The following is an 18733-nucleotide window of genomic DNA, read 5'->3' on the forward strand; positions in this document are numbered from 1 at the left end:
CAAGACACAATATCTTTGGGATTACATTTGAAAATATGTATTCGTATGATTTTTTAGGGTGGATCAAAACTGCATCTCATGTAGCCAATTTAGGGATAAGTACAAATGTAGCCCAGTTGCCAAGGCACAAGATCAGTCCTTTGTTTCTTTTCCTATCATGCCCAAAGATGTGTTAACACAGCTCCTCTTATAGTCAGCCCTGTGGAAAAATAATATGGTGAGCTTTTAGGGTCCTGGAGATGATTTAAAATAATAAGGCTCTGGCAAGCCATATTTAGGAACTTTTAGTAGCTATTTCATCCCTCACCCAATGAGAGTGGGGTGGTGTCCCAATCCAACACACCCCAACACAGAGTGCCTTTGCTAAGGTTCTTATCACTGAATTTCTTCAGCCTCTTCCAAGTTTCCCCTATTTTCAGCATCTTTCCATCATCACATGGAGTCGGTAGAGTGGTCCATGGTGCTCATAGTTTTTAGACACACAATCCCTAGAGGTCTGCACATTGGAAAACTGGTTTTCTCAGGGTTCCATCAAGTGGCCTGTGTCTGGCACTTCAATCTGTATATCTTAAGGTTGAAAAATAGTAGTTATTGGAGAAGTGTTATACTCAACTACATAAGAATATACATGTATTTAGAAGTTTGAAAGGATGTAAAACCGTGTGTATGTATGTTTATAATGGGCATGAAAATAGCTCTGCAAAAATGGACTGTGCTTCTATGAACTCTCATTTTCACCCAAGAGCAGAGAACTTAATTTAGTCAAGTCTGTTTTTCTAATCTTATCTTCTGACTTCAGTTTTAAAACTGTTCTATCCAGGATGGAAACACTTTCTCCTGGGTGTGGCATCCTTTTACCCAAAAGGTAACTCCTCAAGGCTTAAGTATCCTGCCTCCTGAGCTGATGGGTAGGCCCACCTTTTCCTTGTCTCACTTTGGTTATGTTCTAGTTCTTTGCTGTAGATGAAACTCATCTCATCTATCCCTCAGTATAAACCACGTACAGTGTTCCACTGAAAATTGTGAATGAGAGACAGGAGGCACCAACTCAGCCTCATTATATGCGATAGTATGAATTAGTTGATGAGAGGTAACTTTATGTCTATTCCTTTCCCAGCAAGGATTGTCCAGCCCAGGCTTTCATTCACCTTCCTTTTGGCTCAGCCCCAAACCTTGGAGTCATGTTGACTCTTCTCTATCTCTCCTCCTTCCTCCCCCCTCATTTCATAGCTGATCCATGGCAAATCTTCTTAGCTCAACTTCAAAACATGCCACATTGGGAAGTGCTCCAGTTGCAGACATGATGGAGTAAGTACAGTCTATCGTCTTCCTCCCACAGAGATGCAGCTATGATCTCTAGAGAGAATGCACACAGAAGCCATCTGAACACTTTGAAGAGTGAATGATAGTAGGCAATTGGGAAGGAGTTCAGATTTGAAGGTTTAGCTTTTTCTTCTCCTCCTCCTCCTCCTCCTCCTCCTCCTCCTCCTCCTCCTCCTCCTCCTTCTTCTCCTTCTCCTCCTCCTCCTCCTCCTCCTCCTCCTCCTCCTCCTCCTCCTCCTCCTCTGTATCACTTGTTCTGGACTTAAAAGCCATCCAGACCTGGAAATGTGTATTGTGTAATGGAGGAAGATCTCCAAGAGAACATTTCTTGTGTTGGTCTGACAAGTAGGCCAGAGAATGAAGGGGTGAATCTCTGCCTTTCATTTTTCCTTTTCTCCTCCTCTCCCTCCTCTTCCTTCTCCTCCTCCTTCTTTCTTCTTCTCCTTTCTTCTCCCCCCTCCTCCTCCTCCTCCTTCTTCTTCTTCCTATCATTCCCCTCCTCCTCCATCGTCATCGTCTTCTTCTTCTTCCTTTCTCGTAGTTGTCCTCCTCCTGCCCTTCCTCCTCCCCCTCCTCTCTCTCCTTCCCCCTACCCTTCCTCCCTCTTTTTCTTCTTTCTCCTGTCCTAGACCCCAGTCAGTCTTGTCACAGAGAAGCAGTGACAAGGACAACAATGGTGGTGGGACAGGTACCTTAAACTTTCAGGGAGGGAGATTTTTTTATCTTGACTATTAGAGCTGTGATCTCCTGAGCCTGGGACAAATCTTTTTATTCTTTGTTCTCCTGAATCTTGGCCAGTGACACAGACTCAGTTGTGGGAAGTGTGCAGCACAATAAGAAAACTAAAGCCATGTTTCCAGACCCAAAAAGAACCAGGGAGATCAAAGAGAGGAGGGCACTCAAGAGAGTCATCCCATTAAGTTGTGTATGAATTCCAGGGCTCCCTGCCTCAGAGCTATGAATGTGTGAATCTGAGCTCAAACAGCAACCAAGGTCTTTGAGAATGGGATTATAAGATAGACCACCACTGAAGTCCTAGACTGGCCACTGGGTGGCATACACATGGGCAAGAGGTGAAGAGCACTGCAAAGGATGTGCTAAATGAACTGACTCTGGAATCACAGCCCACAGAAGATGGGTTGGAAATTGCAACCTGAAACTAGCAAGGTTACTTGTCTACTAAAATTAAAAGTGCAACATTCTCAATTTAAAAAATATCAGGTATCCTTACCTAATATTCAAAATATCCAGGATACAATCCAACATTACTCAATATACAGAGCAGCAGGAAATCTCAACCTGGAAGGAAAAAACAATGATGAGCAGATGCAATGACACAGATATTGGAATTTTCAGACAAAGACTATAAAGGAACCATTATAATCATGATCCTATCAGTAAAGCGAGCACACTCGAAACAAATGGAAAGTTAGAAAGTGTCAGCCAAGAAATAAAAATTATAGAAAAGAATGCAATTGAAAATTGTGAACTGAAAGTTTCAGTGGCCAAAAGAAAGAATTCACTGGCTGAGCTCAGTGGTACAGTAGGAATATAAAAGAAAGATAAAATTGAAGATATATCAGTAGAATTTATCCAGTCTGAACCATAGAGAAAAAAATGATTTACAAAAACTGGACAGAGTCTCAGGGACTTGTGGGACAATGTCAAAATATCTAACATTCATGTTATTAGAGTCTCAGAAAAAAGAGGAGAAGGAATATAGCTCAGAAAGGAATTTTAAAAACCTAATGGATGAAAACTTCCCAAATTTGGTGAAATATATAAACTTACATGTTCAGTAAGCTCAGCAAATCTCAAACTGGATGAACTTAAATCCACCTGAGACACATCATAATCAGAAAATTAGAAAGGCAAGATAAAGGAAATCTTCGATTGATAAAGTGGGACATCTATAAAACCAGAAAGCAGTTCAAGAAGTAGAACATTTCTAGGCCCCCAGGATCTCTTCTAGCCCTGCCTTATATCTCTTTCCAATCATACCTGTTTCTCTTCCCTTGTAGGTGAAACCTAAGGTGACTTTTGTGGTAAAACATCTTTGCTTTTCTTTGTACTTTTATACATTTACCGCCTATGTACACATCCCTAGGGTGGCCTCTTTTAAATTTTAAATAATGCAGTCATATATGCAGTCATTGTGTCTGGGTTCTTTGGCTCACCACTGTATTTGTGAGATTCATTCTTATTTGTGCTATCTGTCATTCACTTATTTTCATTCTGTTAGTCTGTTGTATAAATATACCAACATTTTTTACCCATTCTATTAATTATTGACATTAAAATTATCAGTTTTATGGTATTACATATAGCTCTGTTAAGAGTCTTGGTGATGTATCTTCCCATGCACAGCTGCATACATTTCCCTTGGGTTTATACCTAGGAATAGGGTTTCTGGGTTATAGGTTATAGGTACATTTATTTATATCCAATGTATATTTGGAAAACCTTTATACATTTGCACCAGCAGCATATGAGAGATACCATTCCTCAGAATCGACAATAAACACTTGGTATCGTCCATCCTTTTAATTTAGGGGAAGCATTGCAGTAGTATTTTGTTGTGGTTCTATATCCAATTTTCAGATGATAAAACAGGGGAGCCCTACTCCTTTAGACATTTACTGGCCATTGGGTATCTTCTTTGCTGAAGTGCTGTTCCAATCTCATGTGGTTGTTTTTATCTTATTGATTTGCTAAGTGTTCATATTTTCTACATCAGTCCTGGTTCTGAGAAGCAGAAGTTATGACAGACCTGTGCCTATTGCACAGCCTCTAACAGGTTGTTGGCATCTGATGAATGTTGGTGCCCTTCCCTGCCAGTAGGCAACAGAAGAAGAAAGGCTGGAAATAGTATAAGCTTCCAAATTTTAAGCACTGTTGAAAACATGCTGTGTAGTAAAAACAGAAGTGCACTAGAGAATTTTATTCCACAGCTTATTGTGACATGGCTACTAGCAAGTTACTTATAGTTTTTCACCTCTCTTGAACTTTCTTCCCCCAGTGAAGTGTTTTTTTTCTTTTTTAATGGACGACCGTAGGATGAGCACATAATCATATCAAAAATATTTGTTATTTATTTATCAGGAGAAAGTACTCTTATATAAGCCACAGGTCTTTACTTTATTTCCAAACTATTGCCAATGGAGGAGAAAATAATTTCAAAGAAATTTCCTGTTATGTGGGAATCAAAATATTCATGGAGTTACAAATTACTGACTAGTCACTTGCTGCTTCTTTGCAGACTTGTGCATTTTCAGCCTGGCCATTCTATGAAAGCAAGTCTAGCTACACATTTGTTCAAACCATGAAGGTGAGGGGTGCCTGGGTGGCTCAGTCGTTATGCAGCTGCCTTTGGCTCAGGTCATGATCTCAGTGTTCTGGGATTGAGCCCCGCATTGGGCTCCCCGTTTGGCAGGAAGCCTGCTTCTCCCTCTCTCACTCCCCCTTTTGTGTTCCCTCTCTCTCTGCCTCTCTCTCTGTCAAATAAATAAGTAAAATATTAAAAAAAAACAACAACAACCATGAAGGTGAAAGGGTTTCAAGAAGAAAATTCCAAAGATTAGAGAGAAATGTAAAAATTTTTGTTTGTTGTCTGGTTATAGTAAGCAGCTACAAAGTGGGTTTGTTAATGCTCAAAGGCTTTGGGTCAGACAGGCTTAGATTTGAATTCCGTTCAGGCAAATTTTAGCTAATTGATCTTGAGTTATATAATTAACCTCTCCAACCCATTGTTTCCTAATTCATGAAATGGGGAAATCAGTATCCTTGGAGTTATTGGGCTGTAATAAGAATTGAATAACAAAAAATTGTGACTACAAAGTACTTTGCACCTGTAAACACTCAAAGAAAGCTGTCACAATTATTTATACTAGCATTGTTTTTATTGATTATCACACTATCCCACTGGGAGTTTTCCCATAATGTCCAAATACCAAAATGTTTTAAACCGAGGTAAGTTCCCCAGGTTTGAACTTACATGAATGAAAGTAATATGGACGGAAATGTACTGCCTCCAAAACGTACAAATGAGTGAGTAGGTCAGGACATTTTTCACAAAAGGTGCTCGAGAAACATTTCCTGTCATCATCACCATCATGAGCATCTTCATCCTTATTTTTACAGTATCATATTTCATCCCAACTTTCTTGGGAACCATAGCTAGATCTTTAAAGGAAAGCTTGATATTTTACACATACTATTGCTTGTATAGATTTAGAAGATGGTCACTCAGGAAATTATAGGAAAACATCTATTTTTAGAATTTATTGAAGTGCAATTGACATACAATTTCATGTTAGTTTCAGGTGTACAACATAGTGATTCAACAGTTGTATACATTATTTATTGCTCACCAAGTTAAGTGTAGCCACCCCTCTGTCACCATACAACGGTATTACAATATTATCGATTATATTCCTTATGCTATACTTTTTTAACCCCTGGACTCATTTTATAACGAAGTTTGTACCTTTAATCCCCTTTACCTGTTTTACTCTTTTCCCCACAACTACCTCTGGCAACCACCACTTTGTTCTCTTAGTTAAGAGTCTGTTTGTTTGTTTTGGCAAAAGATTTATTTTTAAAAGATCTTCATAAAGAGTGAGATCTAACCTGATATAAAGTCCTGAGAACATGAGAAATGTCAGCATCACAGGAAATTTGAATCCCTGGTTGTGAAAGCACCTTCTGAAGACAAGTTTCTGAGCTCTTCCTCAGGAATCCCAAGCTCTGTACAGAGATAGGTCTATTGGTCTCTGGCACTGGGCTCTCCCTTCTCCTTCTTCTGGAGGACCAGAATGGGATCCATCATTAGTGAGAGCTTTTGAAATAAGTTCTGCTCAGGCATCTCACAGTTGCTCCAATGGGCTCCCCCATGTGTTACTGCAGAGATGCTGAAGGGCATTTGTATCCCAGACTAGAGAGTTGGTGGTGGGCTAGCTTTTAGTGTCCAGAGAATCTGCTCACAGGTCCCATTAGTTTCCTTTCTGAATAGTAACTCACCACTATGCCGTCCCTACTCATAAACATATACCAGTTATCACTTATTTTGAAGTGAAGTGAGGCTGGCACAGATGTTTTTCCTCCCGTGGTCATGGTTAGTGAATGATGGTCCGTAGTGACGTTCTTGGGCTCCTCTTGTCCATAACTGTTGTTCCTGGCATACTTTCTGTGCTGGTGACATCTCTGAAGGCTGTAACCATGTGTGAGCAATTTTACTAATTATTAGCTGATTAATTTTTTCAATCTAAATCATTTAATTCTTACAACTTAAGAGAGTATGCAATGCTATTTCCATTTTACAGTTTAAAAAAATCAGTAGAGAGATGAAGCGCAATGCTTACATTGACAAGGCTAATTAGTGCAGGACACAAGATGAGAAATCAAGTGTCTTTGATCCAAAGGTCTTAATCTCTGGCTTCAAAGTATCTGACTATCTATAAAAATCTCCCACAACTTCATTATGCACATGTTATGAATTCTTTTCTATAATCCAGATCTGTGGTCAATGTTGTTCAGTTTTGTGACACAGACTTGTTCCTACATCACTGGTAATTTCCTGCCCCAGCTGTTCAGACTCTTCCTTTGTCCACATCTAAAATACAACTTTAACATATAGATATTTTCTACCTTACTCTACAGATTTGATCACTTATATTTCTTTTGTATCAGCCAATTCTGCCTCAAATTCTTTCTGTAGACAATTTTATACTACAGGGAATCATGGTGATGTCATTTTTAACAAGCATCAAATGTGCAAGTGTTCTCTTCTTGGGATTGTGACAAGTAAAGAGGCTTTTTGTTTCGTTTTTTTTTTTTTTTTTTTTTTTTTTCCCTGTGGTGTGGGAACATATATTAACCTCTCAAATTTGGGAAGATAATAAAAAGTATATTTGGATGAAAGTATTTCTTGATGACTTCCTGGTTTTCTGTACTTCTTTGCATATTTAATACTTTTCTTCTTTTAAAATAAAACTTCATTCTAGCTGTAGTGCAGGGTGTAAAGTGTGTTGAAAATATTGCTGCTAATCTGTTTCATACCCACAATCAGAGCAACAGCGTGACTTTTGTGGCCCATTGCTACTTTGCTCTCATGAGTCCTTCTCCATAAAAAATATTAAAGATTATATTTTATGAATGCATTGTTATAATCATGACTGTACTCCAAGTTGGATTTATATTATATTCATTTTTCTTCTTTTTTTAAAATAAATTACCCATTTCAAGGGCTCCTAGTATTATTGCAGGCTCTAGGCACTGTGCCTACTGTCCCTTAATGGGTATGTTGTACCTGCCCAAAATATATATGCTGCTGAAGAAAAGTGATCCAGACAGGATAATTGACTGTCCCAAGTTTAATCAACTAAGAAGGGGAATAAATCTCTCTAGAGTATCACTAGATATTTTTGTGTAAATACTCTAATCCCAAGATTCATTTATCACCAGTTTTCATTATTTTCCCCCAAAGTTTCTTCATGACATTTTTCACTTCTGCATTTCTGAGGGTGTAGATTAAAGGGTTCAACATGGGAGTTACTAGGGTACAAAACACAGTCACAGCTTTGTCAGCAGGGAAAGAAGTCAGGGGTCTCAGGTACAGGAATGAACAAGGTACAAAGAATAAGATGACAACAGTGACATGAGAAGCACAGGTAGACAGGGCTTTGCGACGCCCTTCGGAGCTATGGGTCCTCAGAGAGCACAGGATGACAATGTAAGAAGCAACCAGCATAGAAAAAATGAGCAAACAAAGCGATCCGCTGTTGGCAGCAATCAGGGGCCCCAAAGTGTGAGTGTCTGTACAGGCTAGTTCCAGGAGAGGTATTAAATCACACATAAAATGGTCAATGACGTTGGGACCACAGAATGGCAAGTGGACCATGAACAAAACCTGGATCCCTCCGTGAATAAAGCCTAAAATCACAGCCATTCCCACCAAGAAAGCACAGACAGGTCTGCTCATGATGGTCATGTAATGCAAGGGCTTACAGATGGCTACATAGCGGTCATAGGCCATGGCAATTAATAAGATGATCTCAGCTCCAGCAAAGAAATGTTCAGCAAAGAGCTGAGTCATGCAGCCATTGAAGGATATGGTGTTCTTGTCAGAGATCAAGTCAAAGATCATTTTGGGTGCTATGGAAGAAGAGTAGAAAGCATCTATAATGGACAAGTAGGACAGAAAAAAGTACATGGGAGAACCCAGGGCTGGGCTGATGAAGACGGTGACAGAGATGAGTAGGTTACCGGCCAGTGTGATCAAGTAGGTGATTAGAAACACAGCAGATAAGAATTTCTGCAGTTCTGGATTCTGGGTCAGGCCCAGCAGAATGAATTCTGTGACGTTGCTCATCCTTTCCCTGGAGTCAGCTTGGGTTATGTTCTTTAGGGAAAGACCACATGGTCCATCTGGAAAGACTACAGGATTTCTGAGTAGTGTTTTTAATTTAACACTGAAATCTTCCATCACCTCTTTAGTCCTGGCCTCTGGGATTGTTGGAGCCACACCTTCTACTCACCTCAACCACTTTGGAGACAGTTTTAAAAAAGAATAGAAAGATGTTAAATTTCTCTTATTCATCTAAGTTGAATAGTGACAATATGCTACAAAGATCAGAATAAAAGCAAGGTGGTATTAGGACTGTTGACTTATGATTGACTTCCAAACCCTGGCTCTAAAACCTTACAGATGGCTTTCATTCACTGTTTTTGGGACAAATTTCATCAATAACAATTATTTTGAAGTTATATTTGCCTATTGGCATGAATAATATGTATAGGAACACATTATTGCTTAAAATGTTAAGTGTATATTGGATAGGAAGGTACCATTCTTACTGTATCTATACCAACAGTGCTCTTTGAGCTGGGATTCCTTTCTGTCAAATGAATGCACATGCACACTGATATACTGAGCTACAGGTGGAATCTTTCCCCTTCAGAATGCCAAGGAACTATCTTTATAACAGCTCTTTGAGCCGCATTCTCTGAATAGCCCTGGCTGGTGTATCTGACTCAACAAGACTAATACACACTCTTCTCACATCTTTGGATGCAGATATGGGAGTGGTACAAAATTCCCTGAAAAGTGCTCAATATTTCTTAAATGAATTTTCTGTGCAATTGCTCTTTCAGCACATATAAAATAATGGTCAGGTGCAAAAAAGGTGGTTTTATAAAAGAATTGAGACATGACCTCTGTCCTGAAAGAGCTAGTGCGCCTGAGTTGTGAGGGGTGGCTAATTATATACTTGGGAGTTGGGGGAGGTAAAGAAAAGGGAGATTTCAAAGGATTTTCGTATGTTAAAGACTCACAGGATGCTGGAAATCTTGCCTTTTTCAAGTTAATATTGTTTTTCCCTTTAGCAAGGCATTAACATTAAGACAGTTGGGATTTTCCTGTATGAATGTCACCCATATCCCACCTCTGAAATAAATGAAAAATCCTAGGCACATTTTACCAATGGAATTAAATGAGTTATTAAGTTTTCCTGCATTTCCTTTTGTTGACACAGAAATGTTATCTAATATAATACAAGTTTTTCTTTTGACACTAAGTTTAATCATTTAGGATGAACTTCAAGTTTTCATTGCTAATTGGTGGAAAAATGGAAAAAATACAAGAATATATTCTTTTTTTGAATGACCTGTACATGGATTTTCAATAGTGAGTACATGTTCCACGTGATCATAGGACTTCTTATTCCTTCTCCCCCTCTTTTTCTCCTTTCTCTATCCCTGCTAAAAAATATAACAACACACTTTTCCTCAAAACTTTCTGGACACAGAAGTCCGCATCTTGACCTTTCAGCTTAAATGAAAGTTAGGAACGATATCTTTTGTTTTCCAGAAAGCTCAGTCTCTTTAGTTTCTTCTCTATCCATGGCTGCTATAGGTGGCAACTATGTGCTTCACTATCCTTTAGATTTAATCCACAAATTCTAACTTCAGTGTGGCAATATGGAAGTCATGAAAAGGGGGAGTAATTTCAAATAATCACATAGAAATGTGAACCACAATTTTTTAAAAGTGACCTTAGTAGTTCTCAACAGCATCTTCTGTGGCAACCTTATAGATCATGATTTCTACTGGTCTTTTCATGTCCTCCTGTTCAAATTCATATTTAAAGAAGAAGATTACCTTGAATTCACAGAATCTAGCTATAAAAACTATTCAGTGAATTAAGTCAATTAAGTCAAGGTAAATTAAGTCAATCTATTTAAAATTTGGGGAAAAAGATTTAGTAATTACTGACCTGGATCTAGTTGATTATGGATTCCACTGTTTCTAGATTGCACCCAGTCATTGTTTTCTTCCCCTGGGAGCATGGCGCCACAGCTGCAAATGCACTCTCTAAGCTAACAAGTGGGACACTGCAGTCCTTCCTCAGACAGCTCTCCCAGTTTTGGTCATTTTAGTTTATTTTTGTTCCCATTATCAGTCTGAACTTACCCAGAAAATGAGTTGTTTTAGTTGGGAAACTTCAATACTCTAGGATTTAATTTCTCCTCACTTTCTTGGCCTCCTATGACAGTATAGACACATCTTCAAAATACATATATTATTCAAATCTCAGAACTATATTTAATCTGAAGTAAAAATAATGGGAAAAAAACTTCAATCAGAAAAAGTTATTATATGGAACTATAGCATGTAGAAGTGCATCGAATCCACTTGATTGGATACATCTTTTTTCAGATTCTGCCAAATTTATGTTTCCCAAGAAGTCCATGAGCAGTGTGGAGAGATTCTTTCATTCCTGCTTTTAACCCACTGAACTTGGGAGCAGTGTCTCCTGTATGAATCTTAAGCTTGTTGGTATATGCTCTGCCTCTGTCATTTAGTTAAATGTCCTGTAATTCTTTCTTCATAGACTCTAGAGAAATATTTAAATAGCCATTTACAAAGTGCAGAATTGTCTAATGCATTGACCTCTCAAGTCCTCAGAGGATTAGTAATTGGTCCTGTTGGAATCTTTGCTGGAAGCCTCAGCCACCATCTCTTGCTTACTCCCACTTGGCACCCACAACCATCTTTAGAGGTCAGTTTTAGTAATGCAGTTGAGCTTTGGGTATAGTTTAGGGTGAGATTTTGATCAGTTAAGTTGGAAAGCTTCATCATAGAGCTGTGTTGTCCATTTTGACATTGTTGAGCCTGGCACAGGATAGGAGGTGGTTTTACACATAGGTCAGAGTTCAGAGAATGGATTTCTCTCTGCAAATGTGATTGTTCTAAGTATATAGTTGTCCTGAGAATGGAAATGCCAGATTTCAAGGTTATGTGCCATGTTAGTCTGGGAGACTGACATTTTTATTAGTGGGTAACAAAGGAGACTCCGTTGGCAGAATTCTCAGCTGCCAAAGATTGGATAATTTATGAGTCATAGATCCATCAAGTTCCTTTGGTGTGTGTATCTAGACGAAAGATTATCGTGATGTGTTTATGGGAATATAGCTTTTCTCTTTATCACACATAGAAGGAATTGTGGAGATTTAGAGTAGAGAGCAGTGCTTGCACATGGTAGGCGTTGAGAAAATCACACTGAAACAAATATTATATGTAAAGACATTCAGAGGTAGAGGATGGAAACACTAGAGAAAGGAGGCTCCACTACAATCTTTTCTCCCTCAGCCTCTGAGGTGTTGAGGAGCTGGTTGAAAACCTGCACAGAATCACCTTGGAAAAATCAACCTTTACCTTTAAGGAAACTGCTACACTGCTGAAATCCCAAACCAGAAATGGAAGTAGTACCTTCGCCCTGTCCTTAACTTTTAACAATTTTGCTCACTCACATTCTGTCCCTTTCCCATGTTTTTTTTTTTTAATTGTGGTAAAATACACATAATATAAAATTTGCCGTTTTAACCATTTCCACATGTACAGTTCAGTGGTTTTAGGTACATTCACATTGCTGTGCAACCATCATCACCAACCATCTCCAGAACTTTTTCATCTTTCCATACATAAAATCCATATCCTTCAAGCAACCCCTGCCATTTCCTCCTTCCCCCAGCTTCTGGAAAACACTGTTTGCTTTCTGCTTCTTTGAGTTGGACTATTTCAATATTTCATGGAAGTGGAATTATGCAGTGTTACTTCTAACATTTGCTTGTTTTATTTAGAGTAATGCTCTCAAGTTTCATCCATGTTGTCACAAATGACAGGATTTCCTTCCTTTTTAAGGCTAAGAGGGTTTTATGTCTTTATATACTGCATTTCTTATTTTAAAGATAAGCATCTGTTGATGGACGTTGAGGCTGTTGCCCCATCTTAGCTATTGGGAATAATGCTGAAATGAGCATAGGAGGGCCAAGAATTCCTTGAGATCCTGATTTCAGTAGTTTTGGATAAATACCCAGATGTGGGATTGTTGGACCATATAGTATTCTATTTAAAATTTTTGAGGAACCTCTATCCTGTTTTCTGTAGTGACTGTATGAATTTATATTCTTACCCTCAGTGAACAAGGGATCCCTTTCTCCACATCCTTACTAATACTTCTTACGTCTTCTCTGTTTTTTACTGGCCATTTTAACAGATGTGAAATGATATATCACTGAGGTTTTGATTTGTACTTCCCTGTCACTAGTAAAGTTGAGCACCTTTTCATTTACTTGTTGGCCATTTGTTTATTTTCTTTGTGGTAATATCTATTTGAGTCTTTTGCCTATTTTTAAATTGGGCTATCTTTGCTACTGAGTTGTGTGAGTTCTTTGTCTATTTTGGATACTAACCCCTTACTAAATACATGGTTTGCAAATATTTTTTCCCCATTCCGTAGGTTTCCTTTTCACTGTTAATTGTTCCTCTTTTGTACAGATAGTTTTTAGTCTGATTTACTCCCATTACTTTTGCTCTTGTTGTCTGTTCTTTTGGTGTCATGTCCAAGAAATCATAACCCATTCCAATGTGATGAAGATTTTCTGCTATGTTTTCTTTCAAGAGTTTTACAGTTTCAGGCCTTCCATTTTAAGTCCATTTTTAGTTGATTTTTTAAAAAGATTTATTTATTTATTTATTTATTTATTTATTTATTTATTTATTTATTTATTCGACAGAGATAGACAGCCAGAGAAAGCGGGAACACAAGCAGGGGGAGTGGGAGAGGAAGAAGCAGGCTCCCAGCGGAGAAGGCTGATGTGGGGCTCGATCCCATAATGCCAGGATCACTCCCTGAGCTGAAGGCAGACGCTTAAGGACGGAGCCACCCAGGCACCCCCATTTTTAGTTGATTTTTGTGAAGGTATAAGATAAGAGTTCAATTTCATTCTTTTGTATGTGGATATCCAGTTTTTCCAGCACAATTTACTGAAGAAATTTTTCTTTTTCCAGTGTATATTCTTGGCACCCTTGTCAAACGTAGTTGAGCATATATATATGCATGGGTTTATTTGTGGGTTCTCTATTCTGTTGCATTGTTCTCTATGTCTGTCTGTATGCCGATAGCATTCTATTTTACTTATTATAGCTTTGCAACATAGTTTAAAATCAGGAAGTGTGATGTTTTCAGCTTTGTTCTTCTTTCTTAAGATTGTTCTGGCTATTTGGGTTCTATTGTGATTCCATATGAATTTTAGGACTGTGTTTTTCTTTTTTTAAGGATTTATTTATTTATTTTAGACAGAGTGTGAGTGTGAGCTAGTGGGGGGAGCAGCAGAGGGAGAGGGAGAGATCCCAAGGAGACTCCCCACTGAGATGGAACCTGACTAGGGGCTTGATCTCATGACCCTGAGATCATGACCTGAGCTGAAACCAAGAGTTGGATGCTCAACTACTGAGCCACCCAGGTGCCCTAGGATTGTTTTTTCATTTCTGTGAAAAATTCCATTGGGATTTTGATAGGGATTGTACTGACTCTAGATCACTTTGGATAGTATGGACATTTTGACAATGTTGAATCTTACAATCCATGAACACAGGATGTCTTTCATTCATTTGCTGTTTTTGTTTTTACTTTCATTCATAAATGTTTTGTCTTTTTCAGTTTACAAATCCTTAAACTTTTTAGTTCAGTTAATGTCTAAGTATTTCATTCTTTTTTTTGGTAACAGTAATTCTGGCCATATAAAGTGAGTTCAGATGTGTTTTTTAGTTTTTAAATTTTTAGAAGTGTTTGAGAAGGATTGGCATTTATTCCTTTTTAAACACTGTATTGTAGATTTCACCAGTGAAGCCCTCTGGTCTTGGGCTTTTCTTTCTTGGGAGGTTTCTCCTTATGGATTTAATTTCCTTGCTCATTATTGTTCTGTCCAGATTATCTATTTCCTCATGCATCTGATTTGATAGATCGTATGTTCCTAGGAATTTATCTATTTCTTCCGTGCTATCCAATTTTTTAGTGTGTATTTGTAGTAGTTTCTTACAATCCTTTTATTTCTGTGGTATGAGTTTTAATGTCCCCTCTTTCATGTGTGATCTTCTCTCAGTCTAGCTAAAATGTATAAGTTTTGTTTTCCTTTAGAAAACAACTCTTAGTTTCGTAGATATTTTTTATAGTTTTCCTGGTCTCTTTTTCATTTATTTCTGCTGTAATCTTAATTATTCCTTCCTTGCTAACTTTGGACTTAGTTCTTTTTCCCTTTTCTTGAGGTATACTGTTAGTTTACTTGATCTTTTTAAATGTAGGTTTTCATTGCTATAAATTTCCCTCGTAGCATTGATTTTGCTGTATCCCACAGGCCTTGGTGTGTAGTTTTAAATTTTGTTTGCTTTGACATGTTTCTAATTCCCCTTTCGATTTCTTCTTTGACCAATAGGTTGCACAGTAATGTGTTATTTAATTTATTTAATTTCCATGTATTTGTGAATTTTTTAGTTTTCCTTCTGTTGATTTTGTTTCACCTCACTGTGTTCAGAAAGATACTTTGTATGATTTCAGTGTTCTTAAGTTTTTTAAGATTTATTTTGTGATGTGACATATGATCTATCTTTCATAATCTTCCATGTGCACTTGAGAAGAATGTATTTCCCACTGCTGTTGGATGGACTATGCTACATATGTCTACAAGTTCCATTTTGCAACAGTTTTGTTCAAGTCCATTGTGTTCTTACTGATTTTCTGTCTATATGTCTATCCATCATTGAAAGTGGAGCACTGAAGTCTGTTACTATTATTGTGTTGTTGTGTACTTCTGGCTTTATATCTGTTAATATTGCTTGATATATTTAGGTCTTCTGATGGTGGGTACATAAATATTTATAATTGTTATATCTTCCTGGTAAACTGACCCTTTTATCATTATATAAAGTCCTTATTAGTGACAGTTTTTATTTTAGAGTCTATTTTGTCTGACATAAGTATAGTTCCTGCCCTCTTTCAGTTGCTTTTTGCATGGAATATCTTTTCCTCATCACTTTAGTTGAAAGAGTATGTATCCTTAAATCTTAAAAGAGTCTCTTGTAGACAGCATATAGTGTGATTTAAAAAAAATCCATTTAGTTATTCTATATCTTTTGATTGGGGAGTTTAACCCATTTACATATAAATTAAATATTTGTAGGTAAGGCCTTAGTCTTGTCATTTTATTTTCTGTGTGTCTTGTAACTCTTCCGTCCTTCTTTTCCTTTTGCACTGTGTTCTTTAGTATTTTGTTGGTCTTTTGGCATTGATATGCGTTTATCATTGTCTCTCTTTCTTTTGCAGAACTTTTGCCCTGGGTCAAATCTGGATCTCCTTTTATTTGGGTTCTTTCTCTTAGAATAGCACTGTGTCTGTATCTCAGATTACTTCCCTGCATTGATTTTCAGGATGTACCTAAAATTTCCCAACTGGATAATTTGGAGAAAAGAAATGAGGTTACACATTGACAACTCCATTCATGGATAGATGACTGCGGCTATAGTTTGGCATGGGGTTTATAGGATGTATTTACCGTGTGGTCATTTTTCAGATGACCTGAGGAACACTACCAATAAATCATACAGGAGATAGAATGTTGCATAATAGACATTCCATGTGGCCACAAGTGGATATGATAAGTTGTTAATCTGACTGATAGAATGGTAGATTCTTACTTACTTCCAGAGCTTTCAGAGCTTCATTTGCTCCTATGAATATACCAAATGTGGAAGTGGAATGACTGTTTAAGGCAAGCAGAAATAAAACCCAGAAAGACTTGAGGGAGGCCATCTTGGGTTTGCTTTAATGGCCCAGTGTTTCTGACTTTTTTCCTCTGGAGGTATGTACAGGACATTCCTAGGAAGTGCTACACACTTCCACACCAGATGGAGCAGTATTTGTCATAGAACATACCCATTTGATAATCTCATAGGGCCATGCAATATTTTTTGGTAAAACCTTTTCACCAAACTGCACAAGTCCATCAATGTCCAATGGCAAAAAAGACCTGGTGATTTCATTAGCACCATTATGTAATTTCCACCTTGCTTTGTATTCTGCAAGGATTTTAGTTACTGGTTTTGGGGGTACTGAATCTATCCAAAATGATGTTCATAGAGGCTTATCATGATGAAAAAGATTTGCTCCCCCCAAAACGGGGCCACCAGAGGGATCTCTGTTTGCAGGAGATAGATTGTGGCTAGAAATTGACTTGGAATAAGGAAGGTATAGTGAGTGGAGAAAGTGGGTAATTGCTATAATGGAATACCATATCTATCACTGTTGATGGGAGAAGACCTGCCCCTTATGCAGGAAAGCATATTGGCTATTTTTATCATTATGTAATCCAATGTCTGTAAAGTCTAATGGCCCAGAGTGCTAGAGGCCCAAGGCCAAGAAGAAGTTTTTATAGGAACATTATGGTAAGCTTAATTTATGACAGGATGTTATTTCACAATGTGGCCTTTATTGTTTTATGATGGCCTGATACTACAGATATTTCTGTGAATTTTATCTTCCCTGTGGTTCAACTGGTTAGGATTGAACGGATAAAGGAAAAAGACTGTGTTGATCCTATTAGGGATCGAGTGGCAGATGGATAGTGTTTGTGGTGCATGGGAAAATTTGTTGGGAAGGAAAAGAGAATGATCCTGTAAGTTCATTAGTTTTATGATATGTGGAACACTAATCTTCCTAACAGGGCTCTGGTGGAAGAGAGGATTTGTGAGTTCATTGATGAAAACATATTTTGGAATGTTGATTTCATGCCCACGATGGTTATAATACCTATGGAATTGGATTGAGAAAAAAAAAAAGGTGAGTTTGGTTTTAGAGAGATTAAAACTGTGTGAAATGGCTCCATTAATAAGTAAAAACATTTTAAATAACTAGATAATGCAAGAAAAGCCTAACTGAGCTGCAAAAAAATATTCAAAGATTTTTGTAGGGATATGATCACTAGTGGTACGCTTTGCTTACAGAATTCATACTTCCTATTGAATGGGGCCACTCCTGGTGGTCATTGAAGTATTGATAGGCTTATTCTTCTATATAACTTATTGTTGAAAGTGTTTTGAGCTAACTTTTAAAAGATGATTGAGAATATGTACAAAGGAGATATTGATTGAGTTCAGAGGATGAACTGGGAAGCAAAGAGTTAGAAGCATGTTAGGAACACATTTTCCCTCTTTACCTAGGGATACCTCAGGCAAGAGGGTAAATTGATTAAGTTTAAAAACTTTAGAAACACGTTAATGAACTCTTGGGAAACACACTGTTGGTATTTACCAGGGGGAGAATCCTTGAAGCAGAATGCTATGGAATGCTTGAAGCAGGATGCATCTCTTCTGCCTAGGATCACTAATGGAAAGCAAACCTAGAATTCTGTGGGTTTATGGGCCATGGCTTTCTGGAAAATCTTTTTTTTTTAATTTATTTTTATTTGTGTAAAGATTTCATTTATTTATATGACAGAGAGATAGAACCAGAGAGCACAAATGGGGGGAACGGCAGAGGGAGAAGGAGAAGCAGGCTCCCTGCCTAGGGAGCTTGATGCAGGGCTCAATCCCAGGACTCTGGGATTATGACCTGAGCTGAAGGCAAACACTTAAGCCACTGAGCCACCCAGGTGCCCTGCTTTCTGGAAAATCTTACATAAGCTGTGTGGCTATTAGAATATAAAGTGTCATGACCAAAATAATTTCCTTTTATGTAAGTGGTGGCTGAACGCATTACTTACAGAAATCATATGTTATGCATCAACCAGAGAGCACTTGGATGCAGTAAGAAAGGGCCTAGAGAGTGGTACTGATAGTCCTGGACTTTTTCAGTTTTTACCGTGTCTCACAATTACTTGAATCTTTTCAATTATTATTGAAACTTGATACCAGATAAGATCTTTAATTTTTGTAAATCTGACCTTGCAGTCTTAGTGTTTTCTCAATCAATAAAGCCAGATGTTTATCCTTTGAAAAGACTTAAAAATTGAAGAATTATGAACAAGACTAGTCAAGAACCAAAAAGGGGAAAGAGAGAGAAGGAGAGAGCAAAAACAAT

At 37.8% G+C, this 18733-nt stretch overlaps 1 protein-coding gene across 1 annotated transcript; it reads right to left on the reverse strand.

Moving 5' to 3' along the window:
- Window positions 1–7771: 7771 nt before the first annotated feature.
- Window positions 7772–8695, reverse strand: LOC113249258 (olfactory receptor 4C45-like). Its single transcript, XM_026490769.3, has one exon. The coding sequence runs from the start codon at window positions 8690–8692 to the stop codon at window positions 7772–7774; it is 921 nt and encodes a 306-aa protein (XP_026346554.3). The 5' UTR covers window positions 8693–8695.
- Between the last annotated feature and the right edge of the window lie 10038 nt (window positions 8696–18733).

This window comes from Ursus arctos, unplaced genomic scaffold (assembly GCF_023065955.2).
Source record: "Ursus arctos isolate Adak ecotype North America unplaced genomic scaffold, UrsArc2.0 scaffold_23, whole genome shotgun sequence".
NCBI lineage: Eukaryota > Metazoa > Chordata > Mammalia > Carnivora > Ursidae > Ursus > Ursus arctos.